The 25,202-nt window shown below is 54.2% G+C and overlaps 3 protein-coding genes across 3 annotated transcripts in view; 2 read left to right on the top strand and 1 right to left on the bottom strand.

Moving 5' to 3' along the window:
* The window catches only part of PDIK1L (PDLIM1 interacting kinase 1 like), an 8,816-nt gene extending 1,824 nt beyond the window's left edge, over window positions 1–6,992 (top strand). The window contains exons 2-3 of the mRNA XM_019548014.1: window positions 200–501; window positions 2,970–6,992. Of these exons, the coding sequence (XP_019403559.1) occupies window positions 217–501; window positions 2,970–3,710 (1,026 nt within the window). The 5' untranslated portion in view covers window positions 200–216 and the 3' untranslated portion in view covers window positions 3,711–6,992. The remainder of the gene's footprint in view (window positions 1–199; window positions 502–2,969) is intronic.
* Window positions 6,993–19,905: 12,913 nt separating this feature from the next.
* On the top strand, window positions 19,906–21,631 carry FAM110D (family with sequence similarity 110 member D). The gene has a single exon (XM_019548013.1). The coding sequence runs from the start codon at window positions 20,102–20,104 to the stop codon at window positions 21,170–21,172; it is 1,071 nt and encodes a 356-aa protein (XP_019403558.1). The 5' UTR covers window positions 19,906–20,101; the 3' UTR covers window positions 21,173–21,631.
* Window positions 21,632–23,477: 1,846 nt separating this feature from the next.
* Window positions 23,478–25,030, bottom strand: LOC109318542 (testis development-related protein-like; the record flags this gene model as incomplete). The annotated part of the gene is made up of 2 exons (XM_019547866.1): window positions 23,478–24,660; window positions 24,900–25,030. Coding segments are annotated over 2 exons (435 nt in total), but the record flags the coding sequence as incomplete, so codon positions are not given.
* Window positions 25,031–25,202: the final 172 nt, after the last annotated feature.

The following is a 25,202-nucleotide window of genomic DNA, read 5'->3' as shown; positions in this document are numbered from 1 at the left end:
TTTTACCAAGCGGGATTTGAGGTCCTTTATTAGTGACATCTGAATGTCTTGTTTGTGGTGAATAAAAGTGCTGATGGTTTTTAAGCTCAGGGATTGACTTAATGCTACTTAACTAAATGATACGGAGTGAAAATGTTGATCAGTCTGTATTCACACATTTCTTAATCTTGCCTTGTTCTTGTTTCCCCTCCCCCTCCAGAATCCTTGACATTGAAGATGGTGAGTAGTCAGCCAAAGTACGACCTAATACGGGAGGTTGGTCGTGGCAGTTATGGTGTGGTATATGAAGCAGTCGTCAGGAAGACCTCTGCACGGGTTGCGGTGAAAAAGATTCGGTGCCATGCTCCAGAGAATGTGGAACTAGCTCTACGTGAGTTCTGGGCACTTAGCAGCATCAAGAGTCAGCATCCAAATGTCATTCACCTGGAGGAGTGCATCTTACAGAAAGATGGTATGGTGCAGAAGATGTCCCATGGATCCAGTTCCTCCCTTTATTTACAGGTATGTCAAGCTGCAAGGATGATGGGAGCTATTTGTGTGTGCATGCAGCTGGGAGGAAAAGAGGTGGAAAGGTAGAAATCGCTTTCTTCTCCTTGCTTTATCCAGGACACGCACATCATAGCAATGAGCTGCTTTCAGTTCCAACAGCGAAAACCATTTTTTCCTTATGATGCAGCAAATTGACTAGCTTATTAAAGAGAACACGCTCATCTAATGAACTTTTCTCATGGTGCTTTGGGAGTTTATAATGAGTGTGTATTGTTTATAGATGCACTTAGCTGGGAGAGCGAGGCTGGCAATGTAATGATGCCAGCAGTTCTTTATATGTTTGCCTGTGATGTGTTTATTAAACAAAATCCCCTAGATTTCAGAGTTATAGGCATGCGGTTCCAACAAACTTTATGAACCCACACAGCAAAATTGCGTAGTCTTCTAATGATTTATGGGAATGAGCTCCAAATGAACGCAAACCAGATACTGATTCCTGCACGTTCTGGGTTAAAAAAAAAAATGTCCATTCACAATTAGAGCTGCTGTGAACACTTAAGATGTGGTTCTGGGTTTCTGAACTCCAGCTACCCTTGCCAAAGGGAGTAACCATCTTTGCTTAGGAAACCATTCCTCAGAAATCCCACTATTAGAGTGCAAAGGAGCCAACACTTTTTATTTTATGCTTAGAGCCTTAAGTGTATTATAAGGAAAAAAGAAAAGGTGTTGAGGATATAAAAGACAACAGTAAGGAATTAGACAAGAGAGTCAATTGATATTTGTGTGTAAGGATCACCCTTCACAGTGGGAGCAGAATGTTTTTCTTTCCAAGCATTTACTTTGCGTCCTATGCCTTCATGTTAATACAATGTAGTGACTTCTAACAATTGGAATCTGTGTTGACATAGTTGGATATATCAGTCAAGCACCTTTTTCTGTCATTTTTGCATGCAATTAGGAGCCTCTTCACTAAATACTTTTATAATAGCTCTCTGTGGGGATTTAGGCCCCCTTGTGCTAGGTGCTGTGCAGACCTAGGGACGAGATGATTCTTGTTTTGAGTTCATCATAGCAATCATCTTTGCCCTAGATTCTGCAAAGGACAAGATCAAAAGGGACTGATCAAACACTTCACCTAATAGTTCCTACTCTAAAGACCTTACAAACATGGAAGTAAATGTCATGTAACTAGACTTCTAAAGAGTCTCGGGTAACTATGCTAACATGCTAAAATGGGGAAATAAACATCTTATGCCATTGCAGAACTGGACAGCTGCAGTATTTAAGGGAAGGAAGGGGATTGCTTTCTGAAGGAATGCTTTGGGGGCAGATCCTCAGCTGATGTAAGTGAAAGTCAGTGAAGCTAAAACTTTGTGTGTGTGTTGCTGGTGTCAGGCAGGACAGCAAGATTCTGGGATGAAAGTTAAACCAAAGTGTTAAATCCTCTGATGATTTGCTAGGACTGTGTGGAAGGAAAATGAGTGTCTTGCTTCCATGCATGGCTTGAGGGAGATCCCTTGCCAGTGCCACAGTGCATCGGTTCACTGTCATGAGCTGTGTGTAAAGGATAAATATATGACTTGCACAGTGTTTGGATGTTGTGGTCAGTCATTGTCCTGCAGCTCTGTCTTGAACACAGCTGTGCCATCAGTGACATGCTCAAATTTCTGTGCACTTAATCTTTAGGTGGAGAGCTTATCTTTTTGTTTCAGAAAGCTTTTTTCAGAGGCTGTGTTAGCACACACCTTCATCTTTGAAAGAATAAAGTATCCTTCCTCTAAATAAAATTCACGTGATTGTAAACCCATACATGACTTCCACAAATCACTGAAATGCTTAGTTTCTAGATTGCACTGAGAGTCACCTCATATACAAATGGAAGAGGCAAAGGTGTAACCATGGTTAACAAAACTAATGGCTTATGTCGTAAGTTTTTTCCTTTGACTTGATTACTGGAAATTGTCAAAGGTATTGGTTCCATGTGTCCTGGAAAACATTAAGTTGATAGCGATCCCTTGAAAAGAGTAGAAGTAGGAGTCCATTAATTTATAGCTGCTTACCTCATGTATATGAGCACTTGGAGTTAGCAGAGAGTATGTTACAGTTTATTTTTGCAGGTGGTGTGGGCAGTAGGTTTCATAAGCTGAGGACAGATGAACCCTTCTTGGTGAAATATGTGTTTTCGTGAAAGTTGTTAGCGGAAAGGGTGGGACTAGTTAAGCAGTGGGTGGAACACAGCCTGGCTGAAACAGATGGGAATGTTCATAGCCACTCATGCATCTTTCAAAATAGTGTTATCTGGGCTCTTAGTTGGGGCTTGAGCTCAATATACCCCACAGGCAAAAAAACAATAGGACTTTTAAACATTGGAGTGAGCAGGTGATTGGGATTTCAATTTAAGCTTAAACGTATGTGAAATAAGTAAGAGAGAATTTAGTGCATATGCGCTGATGAGATTTGAAATATGTCTTCCTCTGCAGCTGGTAGAGACCTCGCTAAAAGGAGAAATAGTCTTTGATCCCAGAAGCGCCTACTACCTTTGGTTCGTCATGGATTTCTGTGACGGAGGGGATATGAATGAGTATTTGCTGTCCCGAAAGCCCAGTCGTAAAACCAACACTAGTTTCATGCTTCAGCTGAGCAGTGCTCTGGCTTTCCTGCACAAAAATCAGATTATCCATCGCGATCTCAAACCTGACAATATACTAATATCACAGAGCAGGATGGATGCTAGCGATTTGGAACCCACTCTCAAAGTGGCTGATTTTGGATTAAGTAAGGTATGTTCAGCTTCGGGGCAGAACCCTGAAGAGCCAGTCAACGTAAATAAATGTTTTCTTTCAACTGCATGCGGGACTGACTTCTACATGGCACCAGAAGTCTGGGAAGGACACTACACTGCCAAAGCAGACATCTTTGCTCTGGGGATTATAATCTGGGCAATGTTGGAAAGGATCACCTTCATTGACACGGAAACGAAGAAGGAACTCCTGGGGAGCTATGTGAAGCAGGGGACAGAGATTGTGCCGGTTGGGGAGGCACTTCTAGAAAACCCCAAAATGGAACTGCTCATCCCTGTGAAGAAGAAATCTATGAATGCTCGCATGAAACAGCTGATTAAGGAAATGCTGGCTGCCAACCCACAGGACCGCCCTGATGCTTTCGAGCTAGAACTCCGATTAGTCAAAATTGCTTTTAAAGACAGCAGTTGGGACACGTGACCTCTGGAAAGCTCATCTCTCCACACAGCTGCTGCTTTTTTTTTTTTAATATCTTTTTTTTTTTTAACATTGTTGCACCTTTTTTTTGGCGTTGAAAAAAAAAAAAGGATAAGAAAACGAAACAAAACTAAACTCAGCACTTCAGGGTTTAATTTCAACCAAACTGATTTTTTTTTTTTTTTTCTTCTTTTTTCCCCATGAATTAAACTAAACTTGAGTTGGCCATCTCATTATAAATACATTTATATGTATATTCCCAAGGTATTCTACCCAAGCGTAGGTGTCAAGATAATTCATGTAAGCTGTCCACAAAGAGGCCCGAGAGTTGCGCTTCTTTTGCTTTCCAGAAATACGTTATGGAATATTTCAGACATTCCAGTTTCGTATCGCAGTATTAGGAACTCCCGTGAACGAGGAGGTTTGCATGCTGGCAGTGCAAATCCTTGGGCTTCGTAAAGTAAATCTATGTATATATTTATGTATATGTGAGTGACTGAGTGTGTGCATGTTGCATTCCATACAGAGAAAATGCCACTTCTGTTTAAATTATTTGGTGTGGGTTTGGATGATTGGGATCTGCCGATTAAACTCAGTGAGGGAAATAAATGATAAGCATTCCTCCATACATACTTGCCAGATGAATTTTTACATTTTTATTTTTATAGCCTATTATCATTTGGAAAAAGAAAAGGGCCTAAAACTTGACTTTTTCAACAACAACAAATGCAATTTAAAGGGATCAGCAAATTCAAAGGTGCTGTGATGTCTTTAAGCTTAGCACGACCTAGTAAGGTTGCAGCCGAGGGAGTCAAATTACAAATGTATGCAATCGTGCTAGCATGTTGCTTAGATCATTAATCATTCAGTTTTTGCTTTCTTTTAGGTAAGAGCACTCTATTAATCAGTTAAGCTACAGTTCCTTAACATGACTGCACCCTTGTATTTATACATCCCTACAGCCTAGAGCACTTACAGGAGGGTGACCTTCATTTGTGAAAATGTAGATACCTAACAGCAGACTCCAGCAGCTGAAATCGCTTTAAGGTTCTTCATAATCTGCTGAAACACAATCTTTCCTGTTACTCTGATCTAGCTGATACCATTTGTAGCTAGCCCTTTCCTATCCTTGGCATTGATGCAATGTCTTCACTGGTTAGTGTTGTGGCGATAAAGGGATTATTGTCTTCAGTGTTGAACACCTCCATTTTATAATATGGGTGAGATCTCAATACTCAATGTACGAATGAGACGTTGCAGCTTCAATCAAATCTTTTGTGTGGAAAACTCTGACCGACCTTTGGATTGCTCTGCTGCATAGGAGAGGTAGTGTTTTGTTCCTTACGACTTGGTTTTGTTCTTTGTCCTGGATGGTAGGACACAACCCATTGAACTAACAAGCCTTTTTATCCCTATGTTTGCAAAAACTGATCGATTTCATATGTTAATGGGGAATTTTCCCAGACTTCCTAATGTTTTAGGGTAGCCTTGAATTACTTGGCAGTATCGTGAACGCTGACCAGCCCTGTGAATCATCCGATTTGTTTCCTCTAAGCTGATAATTGGTGGATAAGACCTGAATTTTTATTCTGTTATCCAAAAAAGTCCTGCAATGAGTAGGTAAAACTTTACAAAATAGCACTGGAAGAATACCTTGCAGGGAGATATTGACAGATCCTAGGGCCAACATTTAGGCTTTAAACACGGTTGTACAACACCAGGTTTGCAAATTCGAGAAGGTTTTCCACTGCAAATGACTTCTTGTTTAGTTTTAAACATTCCCTTGCAATGTTGGCAACTCAGAGGTGGGGCCCTGGTGCTGCTGCGTGAAACCCAGCAAGTGAAACTGCCCCTATACAGTGTTTACTTTCCCTGATAAATGAAATGGAAGAAAGTAAACAATTGGTACAAATAAAGAAAAGTGTGATTTGTCCCTCCAGAGATAATAGGGAAAGGGGGTGCAGAGCAGAGCAAGGGGTCATTTTGCTAAATGCCTAGATATTTGTTAGAATCCAGATGTTGGCCTCATATCCCCTAATGGATAGAGCAGGGCTCTAGGAACTTTGGATTTTTTTTGACTGACTTGATCCCCTCTTGGTCAAGTGACCCTAGCATCTGTAGTTTTCAAGTGGAAAATGGTTTCCTTTCCAAAGATATTTTCAGTGTCTCTTTTCAAGATATCTAATGATGCTAGAGAAGCACAAGATAATGTTTTTCAAGGCACAATGCTCTGTCCTAGGGCTCATCTAAAACTTCACTTGGTGTAAATGGCTTAGTCCTAAATGGTGTTCTGTGGAGTTACACCAACTGAGGAAATGGCTCAGGGTTGTCTTGGGCAAGCTCTTACCAGTGCCACTTATCCCCTGCATGGAACTTATAGGAAAAGGTAGGACTGAAGTTAAACATGGGCACAAGTAGTAATCATGATTTTAAGAAACCTTTAAAAGTGGTGACCCATTCACTTGAACATTTTCCACCTGAATTAGTCCACTTGAAGCCCCAGCTTGTTTTTGGAGACAAGGTGCTACTTTAAGGAGAAACCCTGAGTGTCTGTGCCAGCGTTCTGGTTTTAGTAACATCTCGGCATGTAACAGTCGCTTTTGATGGTAAGGTAAGAATCATGGAACAATAAATACTGAGAGATTTTTAAAGATACCAAAAAAGCAGGAATTGATGGTCTTCTCCCTAACCTACTCTAAAATATTAGTCTGTTTTGGAATAATAATACTTAGCACTTCCCTTCAAAGCGCTTTGAAAATCAATTTGATACTCAGAAGAGATTTAAAGGATAAATGCCGAACCTGCTGCTTACCTGCAGTGCAGAAACTAATGGAAAGTGAGGGAGGTAACGAATCGCACAGTGATGTTGATTTCCCAAAGTGTTTCTTTGCACTGATTGCCACTTTAAAGGGTGGGGGCTACTGAAAACCCTCCCTTGGTGCTTAGTCTTGATGTTGTGAAGCTGAGTGTCTCGTTGGTTAGCACTGAATGATAGTCCTTGATCTGTGTTTCTTGTTCTGATTTTTTGCTCGAGGGTTTTTTGGGGGTTTTTTTTGATCTCTGTAAAACCTTTAACTCAAGCTCTTGTAGCAGCTACAAAATTCACCAGCATGACACAAAGGTCAAGATAGTCATCAGCACTTCAGAAAGCAAACGGACTTTCAGAACTTTTTTTCTTTTAAAAATTGTAAAATATATTTTATGAAGAATTTATAAAAGGGGAAATGATTGTGTAATTTATTAAGTTCATGACTGTTTTGAAATAAAATCTGAATTTCAATGACACTTTCAGAGACTGAAGAGGCATTTTTTCTTTCTAGTCGGTGCCAATTTGCTGTGTAGATAAGCTATCACCTGTGCTCCAGAGAGGCCTGTTTGCCTTCTGGTAACTTGCTCGTTGAAAAATGACAATCAAATGGCATGTAAGTTTCTTAGTCTATTTTCCTTGAATGACATCAGTGCTTGTGGTAGATGCTAGATTCCTCCTACAGAAGAGGGAAGTCAGAGACGGGCAACCATTCACATTTTTCTATCAGTTTTTCATCAGGTTGCTACACGCTTGACAGAGAACAGGGACTGAATTGCCTTGAAAATAAAGAACTTGCTTTTTCACAACTTGAGATGATCCATGTTCAGGCAGCCTCAGCTGAGGCCATTAACAAGGATCTAAGTTGTGATGTTCTTTTGGGCAAGTTTTGATGTCACTAAATTGGACCAAGACTGCTAATGTGCTTTTTGTGTGCATCACTGAAACAGTGGGCTGGTGACAGCTTTTCGGTTTCTTCCGCCCTGGGCTCTGTTCCTAGCTCGGGTCTACTCTGTATCTTGTTACCAACACTACTAGACTTCTTACTTTTGAAGAGCTAGCAGGCCAAAACTTTTGAAGAGTTCCTAGCTGTAGACAGGCCAAAACTCTCTTGCGAGTTTTGCATCTCGTTGGGACAAGTGAACAACATGCAGCTTTGTGCTGAACACACAGGGACAGTTATTTGTGCGGTGTATTGGGATAGTGAGATTTAATCCAGAAGATGCCAGTGTGTTTGGTGTGTGCAACTCATCACCTCCCTCAGAAATGTCCTCTTGTAGCCCTATCCTTCATGCAGGAGGCAGCTGGAAGCACTAAGGAGAAGTGCATCTGACACCGCAGCTGCTACATGCAGAGAAATACCATTTGTATCCAGCACAGAGTTCTAGGAGTATTATCCATGACTTTGCCATTATTTTAGCTAAATAATAGTGATACAGGTGGTGTCAGTCCTCCACTGCTGAATCTGTTAGCCAAGGTAATTATAAAAGGGGAATAAGGTGTTACTTTTCATTTAAAAGAAGTTATTTTATTATTTTTTTTTTTTTTAGGGAAAAGCCGTATCAAAATCCCTTTTTTATTTAAAAAAAAGTAAACTTTGGAATATTGCTAAGCTGAAGGGAGAGTTAAGCTACATGTAAATGACGGGATAAACCTGCATGTTTCAAACTATATTCATGTATAATATAAAAATATGAGTTGGTGTTTTAGAACCAGGTAATCTGTAGGATGAAACATAGCCCACCAATTAGGCCTACTGAAGGGCACGGGTTTGATCAAATAACATGACGCCTACTGCAGTGTGTGAAGATCTGACTCTATCTTGCTTATATGGCTTTACTAGGCAGGGCTTGGCTGGGTGGCACTGCTCTTCAGGGCAGGGGCTGTGAACTTGACTTGTTTTTTATTTTGTTTGTTCTGTATTCATTTAAACAGTGTCTTCCGCTGCGTGCCAGCCAATCAGTGCTCTCGCTGAAATTGCAGCGTAATGACAGATGTTGCTTTGTGGCTAAGATAGCACTGAGGAAACCTACAGCGACTTCACCCGCCCCTTGGACTAGTGCTCTCTGTTTAAAGGAGACACTTGTTTATATATATCCTTTTTCTTTCACAGGGATTGGCTGTTAGTGCAAGGTCCAGCTGAACCTGTGCAGTCTGGAGAAGGGCAGTAGATAGGTGACTTTTGTACTGTTTTTCTTTTCTGCTAGATAGCAGTGATTCTTCACGCAGTTGGTCCTGGTTTAAATGTTTTGAACTGCAAAGTCAGAAGAGGGAAGAAAATAATAAGCTGCCATTAGAATCCAAAGGCGCCATCTTAAAGTCAGCAAGCTACTGGCTTTTAAGTATAAATCATTATTAACAAGGCCCAACCACTTGCAGGAGATGGCACTGAGCACCCACTGCTGCTGTTTCTCATTTCCTTTTCAGCTGTGCGGTTATGCAAAGTGCTCGTTATTCTTGAGTCCTTCTAGGTAAGGAAGAGGGATTTATTACACATCTGTCAGCTGCAAAGTGCCTCTGTGTACCTGACATACTATAGCAAGTACTTAAAGAATGAGAGAATCATAATGCCATGCTCTTACAAAGCTCTGCATCTGGTTTGTGCATGTATTGGATAAGAGGGCAGTTTTGCAAGTCCCTTTTTTTACAGATGGAGAAACTGAGGCCTGGAGAGTTGAAGTACCTTGGAGCTGACGTGCAGGCCAGTAGCAGCTCTGCAAACAAAAGCCTGGTCTCACACCCTAGTCGACCATTAAGATGCAGTGCCCTGGACTGATTCTTAAGCTGCTTGCCCAACCCAAACAGAAGGTAACTGTATAAGGACTATATTAATCATAACATAGCTGTGCCAGCTCAGCTAACCCCTGGCTGTGAGCCAGAGCTTGCGGTTGTTCCGGGGAGCGTGGCCACGAGATGGCGTGTTGTAACTGCAACTGGCTGCTGAGAGGTCTCTGTGTTTTTAGGAAGCTGAACTGTGCTTTCTCAGGACTCCCCTGGACATGGAAGTACTGCTTTCAGGGCAATAGCATAGCCCATGTGAGCTCTCTGCTCCCACTGCCAGTGCAGGCTGCTCCCAGCTGCTGTGATGGCTTATCAACATGGCCCCTGTCCAGAGAGAGCTCCACTGTCACCCATCCAACAGGTTTCACTTTCGACCCTGGAAGAGAGTTTCCCATCACTAGTTGCTACTGCAGGTGCTTTGTAAAGCCAGGCTATGTCCCTTCCCCTGTCCCCACAGGGGACAGGAGCACTTTTTTCCAGTGTGAGATGCTGTGTACAATTGATTGCATGCCTCTTTGAGATTCAGAGCACCTCTCACCTCAATCCTTTCATGGAGCAGATCCATCCTCCCCCTGCCCAAAGTGCCAAAGGCTCTCAGGTCTTCACCTGGAGCACCCCTTGGGTAACACCAGGACCTATCCAAACCTAGGAATCGCCAGGTCGGATGCACCAGCTGTCTTCTGGTGAGCCCAGCATGTGCATAGGCCCTGATCACTCTGAACAGAAAAGAAAGCAACAGCAAACATTTCACCTAGAAGCAGGTGGGTGTGTGGCTGGTTATCCTGTTTTCAGTCAGATCTATTCCATACCTGATCGCTGGGGCATCCGAGTGCTCTGAAGCCCTGCAAGACCCTGGCTAAGGAGCTGGCAAACGGCTTGGAGTTGTTCCGTCGTGCAGCAGGTAGGGTGCTGGAGAGCTCCCCATTGCTTGTACCTTGCAAGTCCTACCCTGCCTCTGCAGCAGCTGTGGGCTATGTTGCTTCTTTCCTCCTAGCCCCTGGGCCTAGTACCTCTTTTCTTCCTGCAGCAGTCAAGCCCTTCCTTATGTCAGGGCCATTAGATGTGGAGTTCTCCAGCAGAGGCTATGTGGGACACTCAGAAGTTTTTCTTACCTGCCATCTGGCCCTGCTCAAAGTAGGCTTTGAAGACATGGGGGGGGGGGTAAAAATACCCCAGATGTGCTTACATGGTAGCATCTCCCATCCAGCACAAGTGGGGAATTAATTACAGGCCTGGATTTTGCTAGCAACTCATTGCTGCTGGTACAGCACATTGCTCTGACCTGAATCACATGCCTTTCAGCCTGGATTCCCTAGGGCTGCATTTCCAGGGTGTGATGCTTTGTGTTGGGTCGGGGTTGACCAGAGTTTTACGAAGAGGTTTGTTATGGACCTGTGCAGGATGGTTTGGATAGGGATGATCCTGCCTCAGGCAGGGGGATGGATTCAGTGACTTCCAGGGGTCCCTTCCAGCCCGTCTCCATGATTCTTCAAAAATGTCAATTAAAATCTCTCTTGCAGGCACAAGCCTTTAAAGCAAATTAGCTTGTGCTCTGCTATAGTTGCTAGCTGGCCAGGTAAAGAAACTTTCCAGCTGTCACATTTTAAATCACCAACAGGAAAAAGTCAAGTCTGTGGGTGGTTTTCATCCAGAGGAGTCCTAACATCCTGCTTGGTTTCCAGCGCTGAAGGCATGGAGATGGATGGCTGCTGCTCTCATTCCTTACAGTCATTAACGGTCCCTTCTTGCGTGAGCCTGGCTGTCTGCACCAAATTCCATTCTCCGGCCATCTCTTCTTTCCCTGCAGTCTCGATTGGATACGGAAGTCCTCAGTTCCTCTCCCCCACGTGTGGAGTGTTGCCTTTCAAAGCTCTTCCTGCCTGCTCATCTGGGATTGATTAGAACTGCATGGCCTGTCCCCTGGGGACGGTGGTGGCTCTTCCACCCTTTATCCTTCTCAGTTCCAAGACGCTTTGGCTGTGGGGGGTGAGGCAGGGGTTATATGGATCAATGACACTAATCCCAGGCACTAAGTCATGTCTCTCCTCTCCCAACCGCTCCGGAAACAGCACCTCTTAAGAGTCCGTCTTGGCTTCTGATTTGTTTTTGAACCTTTCGACTCAGTGTTGTCCCGCACACCCTGAGAATGTTACCTTGGGGGGGCAAGGGGAGGAGATACAAGGTTCTCATGTGATCTCAGGACTCCTGGAGCTGGGGACTGAAGGAAAACACCCAGTGTGAGAAACCAGCTCTGAGAGCAGGGGCTGGGGACACTCAGTTGTGTAGCCATCGGAGTGGCTTGGACTGTGTGCTGGGAGGGAGATGGAGGCTGGTGCTGCCATCACCCAAAAGCTTTGCAGGCCACCTCCAGCAGTGGCTTTGCCCATGAGAAGCAGCTGCCTTCCGGTGAGCTGAGGCATCTCCTTGGTCTAGGTCTTTGCCAAGAGATGGATCAGTTTACTGCTCCTGAGACCCTGTGCCCACTGGCAGGAGGGCCATTATCTTCTTTGTCTGTGGTTATAAGGTGTCTTGACAGCTGGTGGAGCGATTCACCAAGCCCCTCAAGTGAGTCCTAATGGGACGGGTGCATGGAGGAGGGCAAGCACAAGGTTCCAGCCCCTGGGAAGTGCCTGGCCAGGGTAGGAGGGTGGTCTCAATGGAGATGATCTTCCTGGAGCATCTCCCCCCACCCCCAGGCAGTGCCCAGGCCACATCTCAGCAAGTGAACTGCAGGTGACGGTACATCCAGCCATGCTGCCTTTGCTACACCATGGCAGGAAGCCCCAAGTACTGCTTTTCGGGGTATCTTGCTCTGCTGCTGAAGAGAGAGGCAGGTCTTTGGGGTTTAATTTAGCAGTGCAGGGGAAACATCTGAACTCTGTCTCAGGCAGTGCTTTTCCTGCCTGCTAGGGGAAACCAGAGCTGGCTGGGCTGCTGCTAGCAGGAATGGTCCCAGGTCAGCCATTGTGGGGTGGGGTGTGTTAGGGTAGCCAGAGGGATTTGGGCTAACCTGGCAGTACCGGAGGCTGCAGTTACATCCTTCTGGGCTCTTGGCTGGTTTCTGGTACGAGCTGACTGGCAGGATGGGAATGGCAGGAGCCATCCTGTGTGTGTCTGTGCATGTGCATCTCCCAGGTGGAGAATAGCACCTGGCATTAGCAGCAACAACCCCCAGCTGATCAATGGGGGCTGAGCCAGTGCTGCCCTTACTCACTTCTGCTCTTCCCAGAAGAGCTGGTTTGCTTCCACGGCTGCAAATGAGCTTACTGTAGTACGTGGTGACTCACGCTGCCCAGGGGCCCGCGGGGCTAAATATAAGGATGTTTATTTTCAAAGCTGTTTTGTTCTTCTCCCCTGTGTGACTGTCTCTTCCCCAACGTTGCTGAGGTCACGGTGGCTGCTATGGAGGCAGTTCCCCCCGCGTGACCCCCCACCCCTTGCTCACTCCATGGGGGAGAAGAGAGCTGTATGGGGCTGTGGGTGGCAGGGGAGAAGGCACCCAGCTTGCAGACCTCGCACTCAGGGGTGCAATAGCTCCCTGGGGTTTCTTCTGCCAGCTGGGATCCACCCTGGCTGCTGTGGCCCATGTGCTTTGCCCTTCTTCACCTGGCTGTGTGTCCCCCAGTTCTTGGTACGCTGCAGGTACTGCAGCCCCTTAGCGCACACCTGTTCTGGTGCAAAAGGGGCTCCTGCGGGATGTGACCATGCCACACCTTTGCTGCAGCATGTGGAAGTTGAGTGGGTATGCAGCACCTAACCCTTTGCTGGGACAAGGCCAGCCAGGCCAAGAAAACCAGGAGTACCCTTTATCCAAGGGTAAGTTACCCACAGTCATGTCTACTAGTCAATCTAATCCCATCTGGGCTGCAGCAGTGCTCTAACTGGGATCAAAACTGGAGGGTTCTGGCTACAGGGTCTTGTCCCTCTGCTCAGGGTCAGACCGACACCAGATTTGGGGTCAGGAAGGAATTTTCCCCCATGATCATATTGGTACAGACTGGTGGGGGGGAGGTTGCCTTTGTCTGTAGGAGGGGTATGGCCTCTGCTTGGGATCCCTTGAATGTATGTTAACAACCTGTTACAGAAGCAGGGCACTGGCTGTCGCAGTCCCCCTGCTTCCCCTGTGGCAGGGTCAGGTCTGATGCCTCATGCAGTGTTAGGGCTGATGGCACTTTTATGGAGAATTTAGATGATGGGTTTAGCTGTGCTGGTTTGGACAGGGCTGGTTCTGCCTCTGGCTGGGACTTGGACTAGATGTGGCCTTTGGAGCCCCCTTCCAGCCCTGCTGCTCTACGACGCCGTGATCCCAGGGTAAGTCTCTCTTCAGTGCAAACAGATTTCTCTGCCACCTGGCACTGTCATAGCACCTGCAGCAGGCCACTGGTTGCAGAAGCAGTTGCAATGGGGCAGGGGACCAGCTGTCACAGGCCACCAGGCATCAGATCCTGCTAAGGGGCACAGAGACGGCCTGGCTGCCCTTGTGCCAGGAAGCAGGAGATGCTGCAGCTGGGCTCCAGGGGGCAAGGGGAAGTGAGCAGAAAGGAAGGGGATGAAACAGTTTCCCAGGGGCTGCCGTGCCATGTGCTGTACAAACAGAGCTGAGATGGGGCCTGCCCCAGAGGCACTTCCCTTTCAGGCAGTAGGCGCAGCTGGGGAGCCCAGGGCGGGGGGCCCAGGCCTCCTCTCCCTGCTACCAGGTGGGGGCCACCCGACCGCCTGATTCCTGGAATCTCTTCTCTGCCAGGGCAGGAACAGGCCCATGCCCAGTTCCAGGTACTGGGTCTCTCTGGGGCGCCGTGACTGGGCCGGAAGGAACCGACGCTGCTGGGAAAAGGCAGCGGCCGTGTCTGGGCTGCGTGCGCTGGGTGGAACAAACCGCTCGGGACCAGAGCCAAGCTGGGCTTTCCATTGCGCTTTCCTTCCAGCCCTGCTCTCGCAGCTCGCGGGCTGGCGGGACTGCTTCCGGCGGTGGTGCTCACCCCACACCACTGGGGGGGTCCGGTGGGTCACCCTGCAGGCCCAGGAGCTCTATGGAAACAGCCTGTGTGGGTGGATATACTGACACCCCCACCCCGAGCCCAACACAGCATGGGAGTAGGGACAGCTCCTGAAAGAGAGGGGGTGGGGGGTGTTACAGGCTGTGGGGGTTGTACATGTCAAGGTGTAGTGGTATGGGTGTGTACACCTTGCAGTGAGTAGGGTGGCTGAGCCTATTAGAGAGTAGGAACGTCTGTGTGTGTGGTGTGTGTGTGTGTTGCAGTGAGTGGGGATTGTACACGTGTGTGTGTGTGTGTGTGTTGGTGAGTAGGGATGTGTGTGTGTGTATAATGGTGAGTAGGGATGACGTGTGTGTGTGTGTTATGACGTAAGGATGTGTGTGCACGTGTGTGTTATGGAGAGTTGGGCTGTTATGGGATGTGTGCATGTGGGGTGAGTGATGTGTGTTATGGTGGGTAGGGATGTGTGTGTTATGGTGAGTGTGCGTGTGTGTTATGGCACATAGGGATGTGTGTGCACGTGTGTTATGGCGGGTAGAAGGCGTGTTACGGCATGTGCATGCGCGGAGTGTGTGCCTGTGTGTTATGGCACATAAGGATGTGTGCGCTATGGTGAATGAGGAGGTGTTATGGTGAGTGTGTGCGTGTGTTATAGCATGTAGGTGTGTGTGTGTGTGTGTTCCAGCCAGAGTTATTGGATGTGTGTTATGGCTTGTAGGTTTGTGTGTGTGTGTGTGTGTGTCTGTGTTATGGTGAGTGGTAGGGTGTGTTATGATGAGTGTGTGTGTTATGGCATGTAGGAGTATGTGTTACAGGCAATGTGTGTGTGCATGTGTGTTATGGCTTGTAGGGGGGTGTGTGTGTGTGTGTTATGGTGAGTGGTGGGGTATGTTTTAATGAGTATATGTGTGTGTGTGTTATGGCCAGTGGTGAGGCGTGTTCCAGTGAGTGTGTGTCCATGTGTTATGGCATGGGTGGACAGTGCAACGCGGGTCCTGCCCTGGGGCTCTGTGGCGTCTCCAAGCAGGGGGCGAAGTCCGGAGTCGCCGGAGGGCTGGGAACGGCCCTGGGCTCCCCGAGCCCGTCCCAGGTGCTGTGCCCCGGTGCTTGGGGGCGGCTCCCCCAGGATCACCCTCCCTGCAGGCAGAGGAAAGGGCAGAGGTAAATATAGCCCAGGCGCTGGCTCCACATTCTCTTGCCGCTTCCTGCCATTTATAAACCTCCCCAGGAAGCAGCCAGGCCCAAGCCTTCCTGTGGCCAGCACACAGCCACCTGCCAGCGACCCTTCTGCTGCCGGGGGCTGGAGGCGCCGGGGCCGGTGTCTAGACGGGGGTGTCCCTGCATCCCTGCACCGCCCCGGCCTGGGCAGCGCTGGCACAAGCTCCGGGCAGTGATCCTTAGCCACGACCGGAAGCTCATGCAGGGGTTGGGGCAGGACGGGCACTCGGGGCTGGAGTGTCTGGGGGTCTGGTTTGCTCCCGGAGGCACGAGGGGAGGTGGGGTCTGGCTTGGGTGTCCGTATGGGGGGCGAGGAGCCGGGAAGCTGCTGTTGGCCCCCAACCAGCCTCTGCCGTGGCTCTTTCTCTGATACCAGCCCTGTGGCATCCCCTTTGTGTCCTCCATGGGGTGCCTGCGGCGTAGACTGCCGGCCGGCCAGACCCCAGAAGCAACAGCCAGGCCCCAGTCCCGAGGTCTGACCTGAGCAGCGTCCAGCAGCAGGGACCGGGAACCGCCCCCCTGTGACCACACGGCCCCGGAGCACTGCAGCGGGTAGGCAGGAACATCCAGACCAAGCCGAGGTGGGAATCAGGGGGTTTCCCTTCAGCCGGTGCAGGATGGGACCCCATGCCCGTGTGCATGCCTGTGACCGCCGCCTGACAGCAGCAGGTAGAAACGCCAGCAGAGACCCAGCTGCGACGTGCCTGGCACTGTACGCGCGAAGAGGCCCCCGCTCAAAGGGTTTCTGGGTTTGACGGGCAAAGCAAGGCTTGTTCCTAGAGGTGGGGGGAGACGGGAGCTGCCGGCTAGCAGGGTCGGGGCAGAAGCCGGTGCAGCCAGGCGCTTCCCGCAGCGGCAGAGGGCAGGAGAGATGGCAGGAGGGCATGGAGGGGAAGGAGCGGTGGGCACCCGAGGGGCTAATCCAGCTGCTGCAGTGGGGAAGGGCAGGGGTTAATGCAGGCTGCGGTGGCAGGGAGGGGTGGCTGGGGGTGGAGAGTCCCGGCAGCTTATATCAGGCTGCTAGCCCAGCTGGCTGGGTTTGCGCCGCTCGGCTGGGACCAGGTGAGTGCATCCTCTGCCCAGCTCCAGCCGCGGGTCTCGGGGGCAGGCGCTGCAGGCTGGGATCCGTGCGGGGGGCCCCGGTTGCTGGGGCTCTGGCTGGAGCTGCCCTGTGGTTAGGAGCCGTCCCTCCAGGGCGGGCGCCCGTCTGCCCACAACCTGCTTATTTATAGTGCCGGGCCTGGACTTCGGCGCGCCGCGCTTTTTATAGCCGACCTGGTGGAGGGGAGGCCCCGTGGGAGCACGGCGAAGGGGTCAGACCTCCCGGGCGGCCGTGGGAAGTGCCACGGAGGTCCGACGGCCCGAGATGGGTGCTGCCCCCCGGGGCTGCTGGTTTTCTGGGGGTGGCTGAGCTGGTCTGAAAGCTTCGCTGCTGTGCTGCCTGGTCCAGGCCCTGGGAACCAGCTCTGCGGGGTGCAGCCTGGCCCTCTTGGCGAAGCCGGGCCGCGACTGGGCGTGCGGTGGGAGCGCGTGCTGGGCCTCCCGCCAGGAGCGGGTGGCACCGTCCCAGTCCGGCCTGGGCTCGCGGGAGCCGCGTGTGGCTTGAGTGGTGCGTGGAGAGGCCTCGGCTTGCTGTAGCAGCGTTGTGGAGGTAGCCGCTATCTCACCGTAAACCAGACTTCGCTGGACAGAGTTGCATGGGACGTTGCACTTGAATTTTCATGGGATGCTTTTCTTCCATGCCCTAGTGGGACGCGGGGGACTTTGCGCTAGGGGCTGTATGTGCAGAGCAAGCTCGGGCCGAGTGCAAGCAGCCGAGGCAGGCAGACGGGGGCGCGGGAGGAAATAAGTGCTGCTCTGGATACAATTTCCAGATGTCCTTTTGCACAGGTCACAAGCCCCTTGGGGCTGAGGGCTGGAGCTGCCCTTTGAGTTTTTTCCCTCTGGTTTTTCTGACCTGGCGGCTGGAAGAACTGGGGTTTCGGGGGACTTTGCTGGTTTGCGGCTCTGACTGGCGCTGAGAAAAAGCCAGACCTAGACGCGGGACTGGAAAGGCTTGTTTTCCCAGCAGGTCCCATCGCGGCCAGAGCTGGGCTGGGTCTCGCTACTGACTCACTCCCTGCCCCCCCGGCTGGAGTTTAATTCTTGCTCTTTCTTTGCACTCAGGCCGTCTCGGGCCCGGCGAGTCCCTACCTGGGAATGCCCTTTGTGCCCGGGAGAGCTGGCAGTTCAGGGAAGGTGGTCAGGGATCTTTGCCTCTCTGTGCCCACCGGAGCTGGGTATTTCCGTGCCTGGGCCATACTCCCCTTCTGGGGGGTGGAGAGCTGTTAATCTCAGGCACGTGGGGGCTTTCTCATGACGGGGAAGCTGGCTCTGATCTGGGGGGAGGCTGGAGGAAGCGGGGGGGCTGGTGCCAGACTCGGAGCCGGGCGGGTGATCCGATCCCACGCGCTGCCAGCTGCCCTGTGCTTTCTGCTCCCGGGCATCGCTCCGCTTTGGGGCTGGGAGGTCGGGGCTGGGCCACTGATATCCCACAGGGCTGGGGGGAGACGTACCCGGGACAGGAAAGCTGGTTAACCATTAGCTCCCAATGCACTGGGGGGCTCTTCCGAGCCATTTGTGTTCAAGGAAACCATCTGTTCAGCCCTGTCAGCATCCGCACCTGATTTACTGCCCCGGCCCCGCGGTGCCCCAACCCCCGGGGTCGGCCCCTCCTTTGTTCTCAGCCGCCCTCGCTGGGTGATCAATTAGAGCGTGATGAGGCTCGTTCTGCCCAGGGGTCTCTCAAGACCGTGGGGTCACGATGCCAGCGGTGACCTCGACTTGTACCTACCGTAAGCTCCCCCTTACCCTCCCCAAGCCTGGTTGGTTGCTGGTAAGACGAGGCCTGGTTTGGATGGGATGCCCTATCCCACTTTGGGGCTTCCCAGGAGGACACAGAGTGCAGCTCTCTGGTCCTGCTAGATCCTAGATGGCCGGAGGGGGCTGGTTCACATGGCCGTAGCACGTGGAGGCCTCCATGAGCCATGCACAGAAGCCTCCATCCTGCCCCCGCACAAGCAAAAGGGCAGGGATGGACCCAGGAGCGGACCCCCCAGACCCTCCAGCCCGTGCCGCGCCCAGCCTGCCTTTTTAGGGGGATCTGGCATGAAGGGCCCCAAGAAGCGTAAAGCCCTACACCGCCTCCATCCGCAAGGCCTGGAAAGGGGAAGCCGTGGGAGTCCTTCAGCCCGTGGGCAGCCACCTCCCTCCGTGGCCCCGCTGGGCTTGTAAAGATAAGGCGGCAACTCCGCTATTTTTTCCTGTTGCGGCTGCTCCGGGGATGTCGGCCGCGGCCCAGGCGGGTTGCAGGATGCACCGCGCTTCCCTCTTCCTGCCCCGGCGGGTTGCACCTCAGGCCTGTCTAGAAAGTGGCTCCTTCCTCACCTCCGCGCTGCCCCGAGCCCCCCCCCAGGCGCCTGGTCTTCCTGAGGCTGCGCCTCGCCCTCCTCAGCCGGGGTTTCGTGCCAGAGCTTCACGGGGTGGAGAAGGGGCTGTAGCAACGGGGTCTTTCTTCAGTGCCCCGGTAGCCCGGGCATGAGGACTTCCCTGGAAGCTGGCTGGCAAAATCCGCGCTCTTCTAGCAAGCGGCAACTGGGACGTGCTTCAGAAAAGCTGGGCTCAGCGCGGCCTGGGAAGTGGGGGCATCCGTGAGCCGTGACCCCACTCTTAATTCAGAACAGGCTGGGGTCTGCTCCTGGGTGCCCAGCTCAGGCCATCGTGTGGAGCCGTGGCAGGGCAGGCGGGGGCCCGTGGGTGCAGACACCCCCGGGAGCCCTGGCAAGGGGCTTTGCTGCAGCGCGAGCATCTCCCCTGCGAACCGGAAACCTCGCGGCTCTCCTGGGAGGCAGTTACCCTATTTCCTCACATACGATACGCCCCCGCAGAAGGCACGCACCTTGCTTTTGAAAGGCAGAATGAAGAAAAGCGGATCTTGCCTTGGAAATACTGGCTGGCAGCAGGAAGGGACTGAGTGGCAGCTTCTGCAGCATGCCAGCGGGGGGAGACAGTGGAGCTAGGGAGCCCCAGCTCCCCGGCAAAAACAGAAGTTACCGTATTTCCTCACTTATAACATGCACCCCAGTGTCCGGCAGCTGGGATTTGTGTCGCGTGTGAAAGAATACGGTACTTTTCTAGCCAGGAGCCCGACAGCCATTGCCCCTTGCCCGGGAAGGGCACTTGCCCGTAGGGGCTGCTCTGAGTGTCCCATCACTAACCCCCATCCCTCTTCTCTTCTTCCAGGTGAGGAGCTGAGCTGTCGGGACCCAGGCTCCATGCCCCGACAGGACCTTGCCGGCTGCAGGCAGGAGCGGAGATCTGGTTAGGGGGCTCTGCCAGCCCGTGGACACGGGTGCAGCGTGCTTCCCTGCCCCAGCTGGACTCGGAGACTGCTTGGATCCGGCTGGCGGTCGACAAGCCGTGCCGCCACCTCGCGAGGAAGGCAGTGGGACTTACGGTGGGCTCTGGGCTCCTGCCATGGTGCCCTGAGCCTGCCCTGCTGCCAGCTGCCCCTTGTCAGGGCACGTGTCCCCGAGAGCCGAGGAGCCGGTGGCATGAGGCCGGTGTCGCCAGCCAGCGGGCTCTCCCCGCTGGGGCTGCTGACGCGGGGGCCGGAGTACCTGCGCCGGCAGGTGGAAGGGGACAGGGGCGCCCGCTCTCCCAGCGCCGTGGAGAGGCTGGAGGCCGACAAAGCCAAGTACGTCAAAACCCAGCAGGTGATCGAGAGCCGGCAGGAGCCCGTGCTGTGCGGCAGCACGCCCCGGCCGTCCCCTCGCCCCCGGCGCCTCCTCATCCCGCACCAGTGCAACGAGCTGAGCGTGGAGCTGAGCTGGGAGGGCCCCCGCCGCCCGGCGCCCCCGCAGTCCCCCGTGGCGCGGCGTGGCGGCAGCAAGCGTGGGCTGAGGCCCGACTCGCTCGTCATCTACCGGCAGAAGCGGGACTGCACGGCGGGGAACAAGGAGAACGCCAAGGGCTACGGCCTGGTGCGGTGGCTGCTCCAGGGGGCCCTGAGGGACAAGTCCCCCACGTCCCCCGCCTCTGGAGGCCTGGAGGAGGAGCCCCTGACCCCGGAGGGAGAAGAGATGGCCATGGTCTGGGTGCCCCTGGAGAAGGAGGTGGCTGGAGAGCAGAGCCCAGGAGGCAGCCTCTTTGCTCCTGGCACCAGCCCCATGGAGCAGGCGTCACCCAGCGCCCAGAGATGCCCGTGCAGCTCCAGCCCCACGGAGCCGGCCTCAGCCTGTGCCCAGAGACCCCTGCCCAGCCCTGGCCTGGGACAGCCCCTGCCGGGGGCCAAGCCGGCGCTGGCCCTGCGCTGCTCCCTCCCGCTCTCGGAGAAGGAGCGGTTCTTCAACTACTGCGGCTTGGACCGGGACCTGGTGGAGGGCCTGGGGGCAGAGCGCTTCGGGCCGGCGGGCTGGGACGTGGCCTCCTCCCTGCACCCAGGCAGCCGGGGCTCAGCCGGCTCGGGGTCCCAGGGCGCCCCCTCCCAGGGCAGCGGGGCCGGGGGGGAGCCGGGCGCGCGGCTCTGCTCCGCCGTCTCCATCGTGGAGCGCAACGCCCGGGTGATCAAGTGGCTGTACGGCTGCCAGAGGGCCTGGGCGGCTGGCCGGGAGTCCACCGTGTGAGCGTGGAGATGGGCCAGGGGCCTGGCTGGGTCTGTGCCCAGGACACTGGGCTGTGGACTCGTGGCAAGATGGACTCTGGGGGGGAGATGTGAGCTGGTTCCTCCCTGCTGCCCTCCCCGGCACCGGCTGGGTGTAGCGTCCCCCGCAGGGGCGACCTGCTGGTCTCGTGCTGCTCGCAGGGGTCAGAGAGGCGAGATGGGAGCCAGGTGCCTCCGCGGCTGGTCCCAGCCGAAACCCGCTACTTGCCCCTGACAGCTAGCTGCAGGCTGGGGTGCAGCCCTTGGACCTTCTCTGGAGCTGAGCTCTGCCCGGGCCCGGGGCTGGCAGGACTTGGGGCCTCATCCGTGGGTGTAGCGGGCGCAATGCTGCCCCTTGAGAGCCGGCTCCGTCAGCTGCCACCTCCCTCCCAGGCTTTTCTCTGTGTTTTCTGGATCAGGAATAAAACCAGATGCACCTGGAGTCCCGCTGCCTGCGATCCCGGCTGACGGGGCTGCTGCTGAGGGCCAAGGGCGTTGCGTGCGCTGCTCCGGGCTGGGGAGAGCGCCTCCCTCTCCGGAGACCTGGCGCTGGGGGAAGGATGCCCTTGGTTGGCAGGCCCAAGCCTGGCTCTCGTCCCCCGCCCTCCCCAGGCCCGGCCAGGTGGAGCCGAGCTCCCTGCTACCAGCCCGCACAGGTCCCAGGCAGCCGGGAGCCTGCCAAGAGCGCTGGGAGCGGGGAGTTACTCATCCTACCCTGCCCTGTGCCCTCCATCTCCAGGTGTGGGTGGCTCCCGCTCCCACCCTGCCCCGCTGGGTAGAACGGCTGCCTTTGATTTTGGCATCCACGTGCTCTGCTCTTGCCAACCCCCTCCTCCACGTCCTGCAGCTGCCTCCACGAGGGGCCGCGGAGACCCAGAGCCTAAGGCAGGCTGATGCCTCTTGGGGGCTCCCAGACCCCCCAGCTGGGAGAAGCCAGGCCCCAGGGATGCTCCCCTCGGAGAGCCGATTGCCCCTCCAGGCCCTGCCCCGGGGCCTCTCCTCTTCCATGGCAGCACTCAAAGCAGAGGGAGGTGGTGTGGTGCATCGGCAGGGTTTTTGGGAAGCAATTGGAAAACCAAGCCCTGGAACAAGCTCCTTCTTGCCCCAGCCGGGGCAGGCACTAGCAGCCTGGGAGCCCAGGTCCTGCATCTGCCCCAGCTGCTGCAGGGCGGAGGAGGTGGGTGGAAGGGAGCCCGGGAGAGCGTCCGAGATCCCGGTGGCTGGGGGCTGCGTTCGTGATAGCACCGGCTGGAGCTTTGGAGGCACCGATGGGCCTCACTACGTATCCAGCCCAAACCCTTCAGAGCTGGGAAATGCCAGCAAACGTTACTGGAGGCGGCTGGACCGGGAGCGTTTCTCCCCCTCCGCCAAGCAGGGCACGTGAAACCCTCAAAAGGGAACCACACTAGTAGCACTAGCAGGTGTGCGGGCTCCTACGCAGCATTTGCGCACCAGGAGGAACCCAAGGCGTCCGACCCGTCCTGCCTCAGGCTTGCGGAGTCCTTTGCAATCGAATCGCTTTTGTATTTTCTGCCGCCACCAAAAACCAGCGGAAGCCACGAGCGGGCATTTTCCGAAGGGGGCAGCTGGCATCTGAGGAGCTGAGGCCCACTCGTGCGTACAGAGCCTCCTGCATTTGGGCAATGATGGCAATACCCTAGGCTTTCCTCCAGCACCGTGGAAGTGCTGGCAGCCGGTGGCTGTCTCTGGTGCACACGCCAAGGTGGGAGGGAGATAGGGCTGCAACAGTCCTCTTCACAGAGCTTGGGGAGGGGAGTTTGGGGGTCTGGGGCCTTCTGCAGTCAGCATGGGGACCACGCATGTCCGAAGCGTGTCGTACACACTGCCCTGGTCTGCCAGGCGGGCAGGACCCTGTGCCAGAGCTTCCGTGGACGCTCTAGCGCTCGCAGCCGCTGCCTCCCCACGGATCGAGGCTGAGAACGCCGAGCTCGCCTCAGGCGGGGGGAAGGAGACCAGCTTCCCGGGGCGTGAAACCACTGATGCCTCCGCTGGGCCCAGCCTGGGGGTCCCATCTGCTGGGCACCCGCAGTGTGACGCTGGGCCTTTGCTTTTGCCTTGCACCACCCCTGCCCGGGGCTCATCCCGCCTGGGTTTGAGTTCCCTGCCAACCTGCGTGCAAGGCCCTAAACGAGTAGCACCACCTGCACAAGCAGGTGCCTTTGCTGGAGAGCGGGGAGTCACGCCCAGCCCGCACTGCGCAAGAAGGGCCCCGGGCGTGGGCCCGGCCGCGTTTCTAGAGAGGACACGGAGCCACTCAAAGTCACCGCAAAAGGACAGTGTCAGTATTAAACAACCACCGCAGCAGGGACACGGCCTGCCCGCCTGGCAGAGCACAAGGCAAGTGGTGTTGGCGCGCGGAGGGAGCTCGGAGCTGCGCAAATACAGGGTCGTGCTCAGGGGAGTCACCCAGGGTCTGTCCGGCACTGGTGGCCCTGGGGACATCCCCCTTGGAGAGAGGCAGGGTCCCAGCACCCATCAGCACCCGCTGGAGCTCTCGCTTCCAGCGCGGTGCCTGAGTGAAGCCCAGCTCCTGCGACACGAGTCTTTAAAGTATGCCCAGGGCCTCGGTTCTGGGGTGACCCACTCGAGACAGCTGGTAAAGGGGGCTGGCTCTGACAACCTGGTGCCCTCTCCCTGTCTCTCGGTAGGTGAGAGTCCCACAGGAGCAAGAGCCCCATTAGCAGGGAGAGGAGCCGGCTGGGGTCAGGCCCCGCGTCTCCCACCCCACCACACCATGGGACGCTAGCAGGGGGAGCTCTCGGTCTCTCCTGCCCATTCAGGGTCGAGCCGTGAGAGGTTTCTCCCGCCCGTGACTGCTGTGCCCGTCCTCCCTGCTTTGCAAAGCCCCTGCAAAGAGGGTTGCAGGCTGCCATGTCCTAGCCGGGAGGAGACCCCGGCATCCCAGTGCCTCGTTCGAATGGTGATGCTGCCAATACAGTGCTGAGGACGGGGCAGGGAATGTGGTCGAGCCTGGGAGACGATGCCGCTCTCATTTCCAGGGCCAGGGGAGCAGCTACCTGATGCTGGATGGTCCTGTCCCAGCCCCGCAGCTCCCGGGGGCAGTCTGGGAGGGGGGAGAGGAGACCTGCCCCTGGCAGCGCTGCAGGAGTCTTTGCAGGGGCTGTCCATCGTCTGCACCTTCTCCCCTAGTTGCTCTTGGAGGGGGTTTTATTCCGCATCTCGGCCAGCTTGCTGGCCAGGAGGCCCCAGCGGAACGGCCCCTCCTCCGCATCCCGGAGGTCACTTCCATTGCTGGCGTAGGCGGCCTCGTCGCTCAGGGCTTCTCTGGCCGCCCCGGTGGCATCCTCACCCACGGGCTTGCCGTACTCGGGCTGCGCGCCCTTCTTGTCCGGCACGGTGGTCTGCTGCCATTTGGTGGCGAAGATGTCCCAGAAGCCGGAGGCCTTCCTCTCGGACGGTGGCAGCTCTGCCGGCTTGGCTGCCAGGGGGCTGGAAGCGAGGGATGGGGTAGCGGGTGAGGTCGGGGCAGGGCAGCCTCTCCACGCACACGCAGGGGAGGAAGATCCCGGACAGAGCATGTGGCAGGGGCCTGGCTCTGAGCAGGGGCGAGGGGAGCGTGTCCTGGAGGACAGGACCGCAGCAAGCCTGGGAAAGGAGCCCTCACCCCAATACCCCACCGCCCCTCGGCCTCCAGAGATGCCCCTCCAGCGCGGCAGGGCTCTGCTTACTGGTCAGCGCAGGGCTCGGGCGTCAGCAGCTGGTGCTCGTCCTCCCTGCTGAAGAGCGATGAGAAGGTCCTCCAGCTCTTGGCGCTGGCTCCCTGGACCTGCGGGCAGGACAGCGGGGTGGGAAGCTGCCATCAGCAAAACTCCCACCGCAACCCAGCTCCCTGCGCGTGGAGCTGGCACAGAGCACCCCAGGGGTAGCTGGCAGGAGCCGTGGGCCACGAGGCTTCAGCAAGCCGCTGGGTGCATGCAGCACCTTGCACCCTGGCTCTTCAGGGCTACACGGCACATGCAGGGGCCTGAAAT

Source organism: Crocodylus porosus, unplaced genomic scaffold, assembly GCF_001723895.1.
Source record: "Crocodylus porosus isolate Cpor-Errol unplaced genomic scaffold, CroPor_comp1, whole genome shotgun sequence".
NCBI classification, from domain to species: domain Eukaryota; kingdom Metazoa; phylum Chordata; order Crocodylia; family Crocodylidae; genus Crocodylus; species Crocodylus porosus.
This window is presented reverse-complemented; position numbering and strand designations above follow the sequence as displayed.